At 39.4% G+C, this 15632-nt stretch overlaps 1 protein-coding gene across 5 annotated transcripts in view; it reads left to right on the forward strand.

Moving 5' to 3' along the window:
- Positions 1-15632, forward strand: part of plrdgb (PITP-less RdgB-like protein) — a 69104-nt gene that overhangs the window by 19279 nt on the left and 34193 nt on the right. For 3 of the 5 annotated variants that reach the window (XM_028984390.1, XM_028984392.1, XM_028984395.1), the window contains exon 3: positions 9494-9601. In XM_028984390.1, the coding sequence (XP_028840223.1) occupies positions 9494-9601 (108 nt within the window). The remainder of the gene's footprint in view (positions 1-9493; positions 9602-15632) is intronic. The other 2 variants (XM_028984391.1, XM_028984394.1) reach the window with 1 other exon arrangement.

Raw genomic sequence — 15632 nt, forward strand, 5'->3', positions numbered from 1 at the left:
TTTGAAAAATATTTTAATCTTAAATTGGTTCTGCGTTCTCTTGAGTTAATCAAAGCTCTCAGTGGTTTTCCTTTGAAGCATAAAGAATATCTTTTTGTATTAACCACAAAATCCCATCCTATTTTAATAATTTTTATTATTTCAGGCAGCTGGGACATTAACTCACTAATTCTATGTTTGTAACCATCAAAACTTTTTTACTTTTGGGCATTCTCAATATCAGTAGTTAATTCAGCAACCATTTGTATTATTGGGTTATCTCTAGACATTTACTCCAGCTACAAATGCATGTGGCGTGCACAAAATAAAAAAAAAGATGAACCTAACAATTCCACATATTATTTCAGCAAGTTTGTTTGTATTTAGTAGTAATTGGTGAAGCTTTGTGGGAAACTATGTGGTGTCTATGACCTTTCTGGAGACCTACAAAAGGACCCTGAAACAGAGGAAGATGAAATAATGCGTAATCCCACTCAGATTCCAGTCTCTGAACCTTTCTAGCTGCAGGGCAAACAGAGCTATTTCTGAAGCAGCAAAGACAATAAAGCGCAAGTGGCCTTATATAAAAGCCTTCACTGTCTTCCCTTAAGCTCCTGGGGATCTCTATCATCTGCTCTGAAGTCTCTATTTCAAAAAGCATTAATCTGTTTTTAAATACCTCACATTTTTATGGAACTTCACAGAATTAGCACTGTTGGTTAAATTTATAATTATATGAGGTTTCTGCCATTTTGTCATTTATCTCTGTAAATATCATTAAACTTTACTACATGGTTTACAGTAACAATGTGACAGGAACAGATGGATCATAGATAGACCATTTTTATTCTATTCAATTACAAAAAAAATCCAGGCACAACTTTTGGCCTTTCTTGAATTGTCCAAATTAACGTGAGCTATATTGCAGACTCAAAATTCACACATCGTATGGAAAGTGAAATAGCATAAATGTGTTCTCTGCATTTAACCCATCACCCTTAGTGAGCAGTGAGCAGCCATGAAAAACGCCCAGGGAGCAATGTGTGGGGACGGTACCTTGCTCAAGGGGACCTCAGTTTAACCTTGGTGGTTCGAGTCCGCTTCCTTACCCGCTATACTACTAATAATAACTAATTATGCCATTATGATACAGTAATATTGTCACATTGGGCACGGAATTGGGATGAACCCGTTTGCAGATGTGCACAATTCTTTCTCTGTAAGTTTCGCCTTTAGACTACAAATAACTGTAACACCCACCAGCATTTACCTTTTATCTACAACGCAGCGTACGAGGGGCAGATGAGTAGCTTACTCTGCGGATCTCCTACGTCTGTGTTGTCATGGTGGTCACATGAATGGAACATGTGACAAATATAATTGAAGCCCATTGCCGCCATGAGACCATCTCAACCTGCACCTGATTAATGGGTCCTGATCACTTACAGCTGAGGCTAATGAAGCACGAGTGATCAGGACACGGTGAAAGAATGGTATGAAACCGTTCCTAGTTTATTTTGTGTAAATAATCTTTTCCTCAAATGTGCCTCCTTCCCATTCACACCCAGAATGGACATGGATAACATTCAAAACCTCACTTACTACCTTCGTGTCCCTGAGCAAGAATTTACCCCTGAGTTGGTACTGATTGCTCTAGAAATTTAAATGTAAAATATTTAACCTTTCACATATAAAATGAGGCAACAGGCACACACCACTGAACTAGATAAAACCACCTGAATGATACTGTGCAGTTAACACTCAGTCACACTGAGGCATTCTCTCCACAAGGTGTCCTTTGGTTTCTGGCACCAAGATGTTAGCAGCAGATCCTTCATGTCCTGGCCAGGACACCATGAATTTGTGGAAAAGAGAGTAGTCAGATTTTAAGGTCATGTGTTGGAGAAAATGGGTGAAAGCATCTGATGGACTGTGATAAAGACCATGCATGGTTTTGTAGGATATCTCTATTAAGTAGTCATTAAAAACTGTGAAGGATAACAGTGATCCTGTTGTCCTAGGATTTTGGTGCTAGGGCTCAATGATTGGGATGCAAAGGCTTGCCTAGTTGGTCCAATGCCAGAGTGGTTGCATGGTCTTCTGAATCACATTTTGTGTTAAATCATGTGTGGGTTGATGAAATGGCATGAGGATGTGATATGGGAATACGTCAAGCTGTCAGAGGCATTGTGTTGTTCTGGACAATGGTCAGCAGGGAGACCTTGAGTCTTGAATTAACTTGGAATTGCATGTCACATGTGGAGTGATATGGAAAATCAAATTGAATTCATGGAGGCTCAACCTCTCAATGCAAACTGATGCATGGTGAACATTAGAGGATCTTAAATGTATATCTATCTATATATATATATATATATATATATATATATATATATATATATATATATACACACACACACACACACACACACACACACACACACACACACACACACACACATACACACACACATAGACATTACAAAAAGTTTCTTCTCTGGCTGAAAGTCAGCTGAAAGTCTACGATCTGCAGCTGTAATTTAAATTATTCATGAAGCCCAGACTGCCTGTTGGCATTACAATAAAAAAAAAACAATACGCCCAACTGTAACCACACACATTAGGTAGACAGTGCCAAATAAGAAGGTAATGGCTGAGTATACAGTGAAGGAATTTGATGTTGTTCTTCTAAATGCATCTAATGCACAAAACTGAAGAAGCACAAACAGGGTTTCAAATGTAACAATGCAATTGCAATTCCCTTTACCTCTTTGCAGTGATTGCTGTTTAGTGTTGCTGTTTATTGACCTTTTCAATCATCTGATCTGACCTTAATCCTCCTATTTTTAACATTCAGCGGTGCGGCATCACAAGGGACTAAAAATAATCTCAGCCTTTCTATTGCATGGTCCTGACTGACAGCAAACCTGCAGCTTGAAAACACTCAGGCCGCCGGCATCACGCTGTGGGGAGTCCAGCAGTATTTTGTGGTTGTCTAACACCTGCTGAGTCGTGCCATTGGCTGACCAAGTCAGAAGTGAAAGAGACACAAAATTAGCCAGGACACCCATTGTTGGTGTGTGTTGTACTGCTGCAAAGTATAAACAGCCAATGAAGACATCTGTGTGAGTGTGTGAAAGAGGTTCACATCTGTCACATCAGAGAGTCAAAAAGTTAGTTCATACGGTTTATGTTAACCTGCTGTCACTTTACACGATATAAGTGATTAACAGCAGATAAACGGGAACATTTTTGAGATGTTTGCTTGTGAGTTGAAAGGTGCAGTGAGATTACATGATTGTGTGCAATCAAGGGATACAACTGCCGAATATTTTAATAATCAATTAATCAATTAATTTTTAATTAAAATCTTTAAAAAGTGCACAAACATGTTGCACCTTGACCTGTTATATTAATAAGTGAAGTGAAGTGATTGTCACACGTGATACACAGCAGCACAGCACACGATGCACACAGTGAAATTTGTCCTCTGCATTTAACCCATCACCCTGAGTGAACAGTGGGCAGCCATGACAGGCGCCCGGGGAGCAGTGTGTGGGGACGGTGCTTTGCTCAGTGGCACCTCAGTGGTACCTTGGCAGATCGGGATTCGAACCAGCAACCTTCTGATTACGGGGCCGCTTCCTTAACCGCTAGGCCACCACTGCCCCACAATAAAACAACAATAAAAATAAATAAATAATAAAAATAGACAAACCCAAAAAATAAACCACATGTATGCTTTACAGCTGCCAAATATATATATATATCTTAAATAAAGTGCCACATGAGCGGCCAGAACAATAAATAATTTCTTAAAAAAAACAAAAAAACAACAACAATACGAATCTGAAAATTTAACAGGATTTGTTTGGATGTCAGAACTTGTTCTCTATACTACACTGCAGATGCACACACTCGCAGGCACTATGTTGCCTGCTGCAGAAAACAGACGCTCAGATGGTGCTGACGTGGCAGGGTTGCAGAGGTCAGAAGTGAAAGTGATTGTCACTGTGAAACACAGCACAGCACATGGTTCAGTCAGCGAAATGTGTCCTCTGCTTTTAACCATCAGCCTTGGTGAAACACAGTGTGAAAGGGGAGCAGTGTGTGGGGACGGTGCTTTGCTCAGTGGCACCGTGAAGGTTCTGGATTCTGTTGTCATGTGGGCGGACGGGCACGCTGTTTTGTCGTGGGAGGAGAAATGGGCGTGTCAGACCAGGTGTCTGCATAAACAGACCACATGTGACCCCTGGACAGAGCAGGTGCTGTGGTCTGTTTTAGCGCATGTTGTTGTGGTTGTGTTGAGCACGTGCACAGACCAGGCCTTTACTTATCAGGTGTAATAAACAGGCCGCTTTTTTCATAAGAATGCATGTTTTTAGTGTAAAATGATTTTAATAATCAAATGTCTCTACGTTGCACGAAGAATTGATTTGAAATTTGGTGCCGACTCTTTTATTAATCGATTTTTAATTATTTAATCGATTCGTTGTTGCAGCCCTAGTGCGATCCAGGATTGATTGCTTTTTGAATAAGGAGATATGTATGTGCTCCAACACACAGATCGTCCATTACCTCTTGATTTCAATGGTTGATTCAGAGATAATGGAAGTTATTTACATAATTTAAGAAAAGTTAATGAAGATAAATCAATCAATTAATTAATAAATATTTTTTTACAGCTAGTCAGTTAATATCAAAATAGGATTCACCAGGACACAAAAATACAACTATGCTTGATTGCAGAACTAAATCATACCTAAAACAACTTCATGAAAAATTTTTTAAATTATAACCATCCTCTTTAGCCTCTTTCACCCAAGACCTAATAAGCTCACTTTGGGAAGCAGCCTTCAGGTCGCACTAATTCTAACATTTGTCATAAATTAAAAAAGGCTGGGGCTGGAGCCCACCTGTCATCAGGATGATCTAAAGCCTAAATTATTTTAGAAATTCTGCTGGTTGGCCATTGGCTTTTTTTTTTTTTTTTTTCTGTTGTGCTGTTCTGTGGATAATTCTCACGCCCTAGATATTGAGATATGCTAATACATAAAAATAAATTTATGCTAAAAATGTGCTAATCAGTTTATTCTGAGCAGGGGTTTGGAAGCCTGTAAAGAGATCAGCAGGGAATGCAACCTAGTTTTTCAGCAGCCCTTCCAGAGATCACATAGCAAATAGAGTGGCGGGTAAAAGCACAGAATAATGTGGCTCTCCAGAAGACATATTTGGTCTATAGTCCCCTTTGCTACTCCTTATGTTTTCTCTTGGCCAGTATTTAATCTCCTTTGCTATCTTTTCTCTTTTATAATAAATGCTATTTGAGAGGCATATAAAATGGAAACCAAAAGAAATCATGTATTGTAGCAGTTAATATCAGATGTTATGATTTGTCCAGAGTTACAATCATTGGACAAATTGCTGTTTGATGTATTTATTCATCAGATTTACGTGGGCTCTACTAACCTCAACCACCTGCTTATTTCCTGTAATGACCTTTACTTATTTACCCATGTTCAGTGTCTTGTCTTCTTCAGATGAAGCAGTTCTTCCCCACTTGTCCATACCAATCAACTGTTTGTTATGGCTGTGTAGTATACTGTCCTCTCACACAAACACACACACTTATGCATGTTTTCTCATGGTGTCAACCCTCAAGAGGCACCTCAACATCTGCTAATAGTGATAAGAATTCCCTGCAGCAGTTAAAGCTATGACGCACATTGTTCTGCCCAAAAGTATCCAACCCCCAGAGCAAATGCACTTGGATCTAAAGACTGTGGCCAAGTCAGCAGCTGCTGGGCAATTGTTTTTGAGTCACACTGCCAGGCATGCAAAATAAATTAATTTTCCAGCTTGTTAGACTTGTTTCTTCAACGATATTAAGTATTGCAATGAGAAAATGCTGGATTTCTATTTGTTGTGGTCTGTCCTAACTTCTTTGAAATATGTTTCAAGGTTCTTACAAAAACCACAGTACCCATCTCATGCATATTGGTTATGCTGTCATTCTCATGTCAGATTTTTTTTTTCATGTTGTGTGGAGTGTTTAGTGTCCCTGCATGACATTTAATTTTATTATATTCATGACATTTTACCATTGTTCTGCTGTCACAAGTGGGCACACTTATGATATTTATCATAAGACCACATGAAAGTAGCAGGAGCTTCAAGTTTACACACAACAGATTCGAGACAAGGACATGGTGTAAAAGGCAGGTATATACAGGGTCCAATGGGATATGTTACATAGCTGAGGACAATAAATCACATCATTGTGATGGAACAACTAAATTATACATGAAGTGTGTCAGCAAGCATGAGTGCAGGCCACTGTGTGCTCGCGGTCCTCTTCCCACAAGGTTTCTGATTGGTTGGTATTTCTACTGGATAAATCTAATAAACACTGTCTATAGGGGATCAGCAGCCATTCTGAAGGACCATGGTCAAATAGAGGTCCTGGTGAAGAGCATCTTGGCTTTTTTTCTCTCGCCACTTTAGTATTCAACTTTTATGTCCAGAAAATTGCTATGTTTCATTTGCCCAGCTGAGTGCTGCAGATAAAAGGTTTTAATTAGCAAAATTGTTTGTTTTGTTCTGATTTATCTTTGCAGGAGAATCTTGATCAGAGGAACATGATTACTGAATGTAAATTCAAGTACAAATGGCTGTGGTCTCTGTAACCCCAGTTGTTACTGTCTTAAATAGCATTAATGTCCAGGTTTACTCTTGTATATATTGTGGGCTCCAATTAATGTAAATTTACACACAAAATTCTCAAGCAACATGCTGTTTAGATGCCAAGTTTTCCCTGCACATCCCTGCAGGACAACACCAACCCACACTCTGCCTGGATTTCCAATGAATGGCTGTGTGGGCAGAACGTGTGGGTTCTAGCCTGGTCTGCCTACAGGTACTGACCTGTCTCTACACTGAAAAAGAAGAATTTATCCAGTGTGTGGCAATAAAGGTCCCATTCAATTAAAAATCTGAAGACATAGTTACAAAGGTTACAAATGTTACTATTAAAGACACTATGTCATCATGGATTAAAATCCTGCAGTGCTCAAAAACGTCCCCCTGCTTAAGACAGCACATGTCCAGGTCCATCCATCAAGACATTTTGTCTCTCACAATGATGAAAATTACAGACCTCTCAGACCAACTTGCACAATCGGTGGCTGCCTAATACATTTTACAAGCCCCATGCGTGTAATTCTCAATTATGTTACATTTCAGTTTGGGATGTTATGGAATGTGTGAAGTCCTGATTCAAAAAGTATATTCAGTCCATGTTACATTTGACAAGGCTGTAGGGGTGGGCAATATATACCCACATCGAACAATTCGATTTTTTTTAGCTTAATTTTTATGATATTGCCAGATTGAAAATTACACAGACTAAATTGAGTATTGAGTATAAACTCAATACCAACAGCATGTACTTCACTTTCGAGGTTTGCCTCTCTGTTTTATGCAATAAAGATAAAAATTTAGATTTAGAGGACATTTCAAGGCATCAAGATATATATTGTGTATCGTGATATATCTTTAAAATATTGCAATATATCATTCATTTTAATACTCTTAATCACGTTGCCATATTGAATGCATTTCTAGGTCATGTGATAACTCACAAAGCCCTGTGTCATTTTCAAAACTCAAAAAATATTTATGTTGACCAATTAACAAGTCAGAAGTGTTGGAAAAGAAAGGGAAAAAGCACTGCTGTTTTACTCATACATATGTATTTTTAGAGTGCTCTGAATACATTGTTTTACACTATTATTCTAAATTCTTTGCTCAACTTTAATTACACTGCTCAAAAAACAAAGGGAACACTTAAACACAATGTAATTCCAATCACACTTCAGTGAAATCAAACTGTCCACTTAGGAAGCAACACTGATTGACAAACAATTTCACATGCTGTTGTGCAAATGGAATAGACAACAGGTGGAAATTATAGGCTATTAGCAAGACATCCCCAATAAAGGCGTGGTTATGCAGATCTACAGCCCAGAGAGTCTACAACCCACACAAGTGGCTCAGGTTGTGCAGCTCATCCAGGATGGTACATCAATTCGAGCTGTGGCAAGAAGGTTTGCTGTGTCTGTCAGCTTAGTGTCCAGAGGATGGAGGTGTTACATGTAGGAGGCCATATGAGGGCAATAACCCAGCAACAGAATAATGTGACTCTCCAGAAGACATATTTGGTCTATAGTCCCCTTTGCTACTCCTTATGCAAGGAGGAACAGGAGGAGCACTGCCAGAGCCCTGCAAAATGAGCCACAAAAGTGCATGTGTCTGCTCAAACAGAGGGCCCGATGTCCACAGGTAGGGGGTTGTGCTTACAGCCCAAAACGATGCAGCATGTTTGGCCTATAGTGTGTTTTTCCACTTTATTTTTTCATTTGAATTCCATCGATAATTTTTGTGTGTGATTTTGTTGTCAGCACATTCAACGATGTAAAGAACAAAGTCTTTAATGAGAATAGTTCATTCATTTAGCTCTGGGGTGTCTTATTTTTGTGTTCCCTTTATTTTTTTGAGCAGTGTATATTGATGTAGCTGCCAATATCCGGCCTTGATATACTTAATAACTAGTTACTGGCAGAAAATGAACAGGTTGTGACTGTGTTCCTTTTATCACTGGTTCTCTGGCATTCTTTGTTATTGTCTCAGAAGCTTGTTCCCTAAAGGAGTAAAAGCGCTGTGGATGAAATGAAAGTCTGTTTTTGTGAGCGTGTGTGTGTGTGTGTGTTTTTTTTTTCTGCCCCAGGTCTATTTTTAGCTTAGAGACAAGGTTTTCTCCCTCTTCCCTGTGTGCCACTTTTTGCTTGCAGCCTTACTCGCTGCCTTACTCGCTCTCAGAGCCATTGTCTGCAGCAATGTTAATGGCACTCATGATGTTGTCTCTGTCTATCACATTTTTTCTTTGCTTACTTAATAATATAGACAATCTGTAACAGACTTATAATTTCAGAAAACAGGGACATGCATTTGTGGTGAAAAAACTGAGAAGAGGAAAATTGTGGAGCATGACTAGACCCTGAATTGTAATATCTTACTCAAGGCTACACTGAAAGACCAACACAGAGATCTGTGGTTTTCACATGTAAAAAAACATAAAAGGATAGAAAATGGAGGCTATGGAATTCATATAGTTTTTGTGTCTTCGATCAATAATAATGAATAATTTTGTTTGAGCTTGTGCACTGTGCACTATTATCTGATCTACTTCAAAATGAATGCTGTAGTTATTATACTTCAAAGCTACCATAGCTATTAGAAGTTTTTTCTTCCAAATAAATAAAAAATGTAATAACTTAAAAACTGTTAAATAACTGTTTGTTATGTCTCTTTCACTCTGTGTGAAAATAGATAGATTTATAGAACATTTTTCCCAAAAGCAATTAAAATTTAAACAACTCGCCCAAGAACACCTGTAAAGTGGTGCTGCTGTTGCAGTCTGAGATCTAGTGTGTATGTGTTTGTTGTGTTGTGCCAGCAGAGGTGCTGGAGGGGAAGACGGCCATGTTGCTGGGGATGAGCCAGTGGAACTCCAATGACCTGGTGGAGCAGATGCAGACCCTCGGGGCACTGGACCGCTCGCAAGGTACAGACCTGCTATCTCTCTCACCAAGGGCCAAGTCTTGATGTTTTGTACATCCACTATCATCAGGCCTCTGGTCAGTCTCTCAGTGGGCAGGGGTGCTTGTGGGTGTGTGTATTACCTGATGGGGATAAAAAGGCCTATCAGTTATTTCCATACTTCAGCTCGTGTCTTTTTAAATGGACACTTCGCAGAGTGAAATGAGGTGTTTGTTGCTAAAATACTCAAAGTTTATAGTTCTATGTATACAAATAAGGCTTAAAATCCTTAAAATCCTATTGGATGTGCTCAAATGTAAGTGATGAAGCTGTAACACATATTGTAAAAGTGTAAATCATACATTACGCTAAAATGTAACATTTGTGTCTTCTGTATACATTTACACATCCACATGTACAAATGACCTTGACTGTCGGTATTCAGCAGATACTTGGTAATTCTCATTAGAAGAGGCTTCCAGTTAGATCTGTTTAATATTCTCCACTCATTCATTCCTGTGAGTCATGACGACCTTTATGTGTCTCTGTGTGTGTGTCTGTGTGTGTATGTGGTGGGTGGTGGTGTGGGGGGGGGGGGGGGGGGGGGGGTGAATATACTGGAATATTGTACTAATGAGACCACCGGAAAGGAGTTTTATTCATTGCCCCCACAACGAGCCAATATTTCACAATTACCATCATCCATCGACTTGCATGAGCATTAGGATTTACCAGAAAGTCTCCGGTGAGGATCACCATAATTATGCTCCATTTTCCCAACAGCAGAGTTTTCCTGTCATTAGATGCTTGTGTTAATGTTTTTGGATTCTAAAATCTTGTCTATTGTATAAGAATATTACCCACTACTTGATGTTTAAATGCAAAGCACTTAAGTTACTAGCAGTGGGATTCAGAAAGGCCTTATAAAGCCGTAAGCTGTACAGTATCAGAGCTTCGATTCAGAGAGTTTTGGTGGTCATCGGAAAAAAAGCACTTGCAAGGAAAGAGTACAATAAAACAGATTGGATTCGTGCTCTCTGCTCATCCTCTGGAGGGAGGAAATGAGAAGCTGAAGCGATTGCATTCAGAATGTGATTAGTGATTTTTCCCCCTTTTCCTGTTAATGGGGCACAGATTACTGTAATTACAGTACATCACAGAACCACTGTAAGCCTTGTTTTTAGGCCAGTGTTAATGCATGCTGATGTGAGGAACTAGCTCAGAGGAGAGAGGGGGAAATGAACATAGTAGAGATGTCACATGTTAATTTGGTAATGTCAATATTCAGAGGAAATTGCTTAGTGCATCATATTAAAAACTTACGGCAGAATCAATGAGGTACAAATACCATTCATAACACTTGTCTGTATTAATCAGTAAATCTGCTTCCATTTTTAATTTTTGGTCTTGCACATTTCAGCATATAAGGGGGTTGGGGGCAAAACTACGGTAGCGCTAATTTTCTCTACTTGGCCTACTTTGCCTCGCAGATAAATGTCATCTACCTGAGGCTGATCAGAATCAGAAAAACTTTATTTATCCCTGAGGAAATTGTTTGTGTGGTGACTGTCACATAGACACAGAGAAACAAGATAGTCTCAATGGAGGAAAAAAAAAAAAGTCAACTTCAAAAGCGAACCCATCGAAGCTTTTGATAAACTGGCAAAAATTAGTAGGTGAGACCTAGCAGTGAAAATTGCGGTGTTCCTCAGGCTCACTGTTTCCTCTAATCTGTGCGCGTCCGCAATTGCTCACTGCTGCCACAGTCCAAACTGAATTGAAAATATAATAAACAATTAATTTTCAGTGTGAGTCAGTGAGTGATTGGTGACTGGCTGCTCCAGCCAAACATGTGATTCATATACAGTACAATGTGTTTTCTTTCATGACCATTTACATTGGTAGATTCTCACTGAAGGCATCAAAACTATGAATGAACACATGTGGAGTTATGTACTTAACAAAAAGTGGAGACTTGACCTCCACAGTCATCGGACCTGAACCCAGTCGAGATGGTTTGGGGTGAGCTGGACCGCAGAGTGAAGGCAAAGGGGCCAACAAGTGCTAAACACCTCTGGGAACTCCTTCAAGACTGTTGCATTTACATTTACAGCATTTATCAGACGCCCCTATCCAGAGCGACTTACAATCAGTAGTTACAGGGACAGTCCCCCCCCCCTGGAGACACTCAGGGTTGCAAGTGTCTTGCTCAGGGACACAATGGTAGTAAGTGGGGTTTAAACCTGGGTCTTCTGGTTCAGAGGCGAGTGTGTTACCCACTAGGCTACTACCACCCTGTTGGGAAACCATTTCAGGTGACGACCTCTTGAAGCTCATCGAGAGAATGCCAAGAGTGTGCAAAGCAGTAATCAGAGCAAAGGGAGGCTATTTTGAAGAAACTGAAAACATGTTTTCAGTTTTTTTTTTTTTTTGTTAAGTACATAACTCCACATGAGTTCATTCATAGTTCTGATGCCTTCCATGAGAATCTACCAGTGTAAATCATCATGAAAATAAAGAAAACACATTGAATGAGAAGGTGTGTCCAAAGTTTTGGCCTGTACTGTACATATTTAATCGATGTTACAACAGCATCCTTATGTCCCGCCACCAGTGTTTTATCTAGCAAAGCAGTGTGGACGATGCTAAGTGCTATTTATGTTGACCCTCTATAATAATGGCAAAAAGAACGGGCAATGGCACATCCCCTTACCAAGATAAAGTAAAAAAGATATTGATTCTTTTAAAATGGCTGTCAGAGTATGTGAAAAAAAATACTGAGATAAAAGGAACAAGCAGTCACTTGTAAAGAAATCTAACCGTGAGCAAGTTAAAGCTCTCATCGACAATATTCTTCTAGCCATCAAAATGAATGCTTCTACACTGTGAGTTCAACGTGTTCATCAGCATGTTCATGATCAAATGACAAAAGTATGTGAGTGTACCAGAAAGCTGGCAAAGCAAAAATTATGAATTCAGTTATTCAATTTGTGCCGAACAAGACAAGGTGTAAAGTAAAAATGCTTCTTAATGCAGCCTGATCGTAGATCAGAGCACAGACATAAAAGTGCATAAAATGCCTGTCCTGTGTTTTAAAGGTCCCCTATCATGAAAATTAATATGAGTTGCCCTAGCCTGTCTATGGTCCTGCAGAGACTAGAAATGGCGATATGTATAAAACCATTCAGAGAGCGGCAGATCAGATGGTCGGACCTGGAATTTATTCCCTTATGTCGACATCGCCACCGAGCACACAAGACTCTCATCAAACAATGTCTTTTTTCTAGAAAACAGCAACAAGACTGTGCCAAACATTGTGGTTTGTGAATGGTGAACATGACGCCATTTTCATGAATGCCCTCTCACCTTCTATAGGCCGCTCTCCTCCTCGTCCCGGCTCTCTCCTCCTCATTAGCATTTAAATCTATAGACACTGAAACGGCACATCCTGGGGAAATCTCATTGTGGGACTCGCTAAAAGGGCTGTAATTCTGCACCAAGGCTGACTACTAAGACCTGTATAAAAACAAAACCATTTTCATGTCAGGGTACCTTTAAATACGGGGAGGACAATAACGTCAACCATAAAACTGTGTTTGGCGGCATCATCTAGCTGACAGCATGCACTGCTCAGGATATTGTGCAGGCAATAACTTAGTTTTAAACCATGCATGAACCACACATGCAGAGAATGGTGATGCTGACCACCGATGGTGCATCAGTAATGCTAGGAAAGTATGAGGCACCCCTAGGCCTTATATCAAGAAAAGCTTGTGTAAAAAAAAACATGTGGTGTAGGAGAGAACAGAGTGTGTAGAAAAACTCTTTCTCCCTCCACACAAAGCACTGTATTCAACCACTCCAATTTGATGTTACCTGGCAGAAAGAGGCATGGCACAATAGAGGTTAAAAATGAACAGTTTCTAATTTATTAACACCGGTAAATAATTATTGTAGTTACATGTGAATATTGAATGTAAAAAGGTACCAAGGTTACAGAGAAAATAAAAATGAGAAGAAAGAGTAAAGAGGGAGAAGAGAAAGAGAGGGGGAGAGAAAGGCTCAGAAGCCTCCCGGCTTCCGATGGAAAACCCCCTGAGCAAGAAGCTCAGAGGCCCTTTTTTCCACATGTGAGCAGACCTTTATACCCCTGGCCTACAGGAAGTTGTCACTGACCAATCAGAACCTGTTGTTTCTGATGTCACGCCCCTGGTGCCTCCCATTTGGGGAAGACAAAGAGGGTGGGCGGTCCTGACGGCTGATACTTCACACGTTGCCGTCAGACAAAAGGCATGTAAAAACCGGGGTGTCGAATCTTCACCCACAACCGTCGACACAGGAATGTCACACCTCCCCCTGCAGACATCTGTTATGCAAGGCAAAAGCAGGCTCCCGTGATGTCCATTCTTACACTTGCACGAACACCGCCATGCATCTACTTACAAAGCTCGCACATGTTGTGTTGTGTTATTAGACGATGCCTGAGAATGGAAAATGCAACCCGTGATTTCCTCCAAATACATCAAGCAAGTCTGACCCTCAGCTGCTAAATGAATCTGTGGGATGAAAACCAAAAGCCGGCATCCTGGTTCATTTTCATTTCAGCAGCGGTTTAATGGAAATGCAAATTTCTCTCCCTGAGCTGAACTTTTCCTCTTTTTCATCTGTGTGAAGTGTCAGAATTAACAAGGATAAAAGAGGGGCTCTGGCTTCATGGTTTTTTTTATGTTTCAGAAACTATAGCTGCACAAGGCATTAGAAGACTTGCTTGTATTCATTAATATTCATTAATATTCATCAAGAATGCTCTAATAATATAGAGGTAGAGTATGTATGTGTAATGACTTTGATTGACAGGTTTAATTACTTGTATCATAATTGTGCTAATTGTAATTTTTAAGCACATTTTCACGCAAAGAAAACGTTCAGAAATAATGGAATAGGGCACATTGGCATGGGAGAATGTCTGACTGTCCTTCTTAACAGCTGCAGCAAAAATTATATGAATTTAATATTGCTATTAATGCAGGGCATTGGCCTGGTAGTCCATATTTAATGCTGTGCCTCGTCCTGCTTATAATGGATGGTGCAATTCATAAAAAGAAACCCTTTTGTTTTTTTATTTATTTGTTTTACCTTTATTTCACTAGCATTTCACCACTGAGATTACAAATATCTTTCACAAGGGACTTATGGCCAAGACATTTTTAACGTCTTATGCTAGGCCAGCATTTGGACTAGGTTTATAGCAGCCTTGAATCGGTGAATAAACCACTGCTCGAAATGGTTCATTATTTCTGTTTTGTTTGGATTTAACATTTAGTCAAGAGTGTTTCAGTGCATTAGGAGTTTAACAAAACATAGCAATTAACAAAATACATCAAAATCTATCTAGAAAAGGTAGTCAATTGAAAGAATATGAAAAAATTGTTTCTGGAAGCTTAATGGCCAGACATTGTGCAGGGAACTAAAAATGAATTTCTCTGTCATTTTATTCAAATCAGTGGCAATAGATCCACCCACGAGAAATATAACCTTCAAAGCTGAAAGTCTCCTTTCATCTCTAGTTAAAGTCCAGAGCATTTGGCACTCTGCCTCAATCCAGTAAAAACTTGCAACCCTTTTCATCTACAATTTGTCTTTATTGCATTCATTTTTATGTTATTCAGATTTAAATGTAGTGTACTCATTAAAGGCCTTTGTACATTTGTGATTAGAACTGAAATTTCTTAAAACGTTTGCTTCATTAAAGGCTTATGAATGCACTGAAATGGATGCAGTTGAGTCCATCTGTGTTTTTGTACATTTGATGACTCACTCTTGCTTCCTCCATTTCTTTGCATCAGATTGAAAGGGCAACAAAATACCTGCATGAAAAAGTGTAATATATATTTGCCAATTTGCTGAACTGTTAACTCTGTTCTGTGAATTCCTGTGGTGGAATCAGGGATTTGTGATTGTAAGCCGTTGTCTGAGAAGAATTCAGGGCTTTTAGCTTGTGGAAGATGCCAATTAGACTTCCTGTGGTGCGACAGTGTTAATGACATGGGATTATG

The sequence above is a fragment of the Denticeps clupeoides genome, chromosome 6 (genome assembly GCF_900700375.1).
Source record: "Denticeps clupeoides chromosome 6, fDenClu1.1, whole genome shotgun sequence".
Classification (NCBI taxonomy): Eukaryota; Metazoa; Chordata; class Actinopteri; order Clupeiformes; family Denticipitidae; genus Denticeps; species Denticeps clupeoides.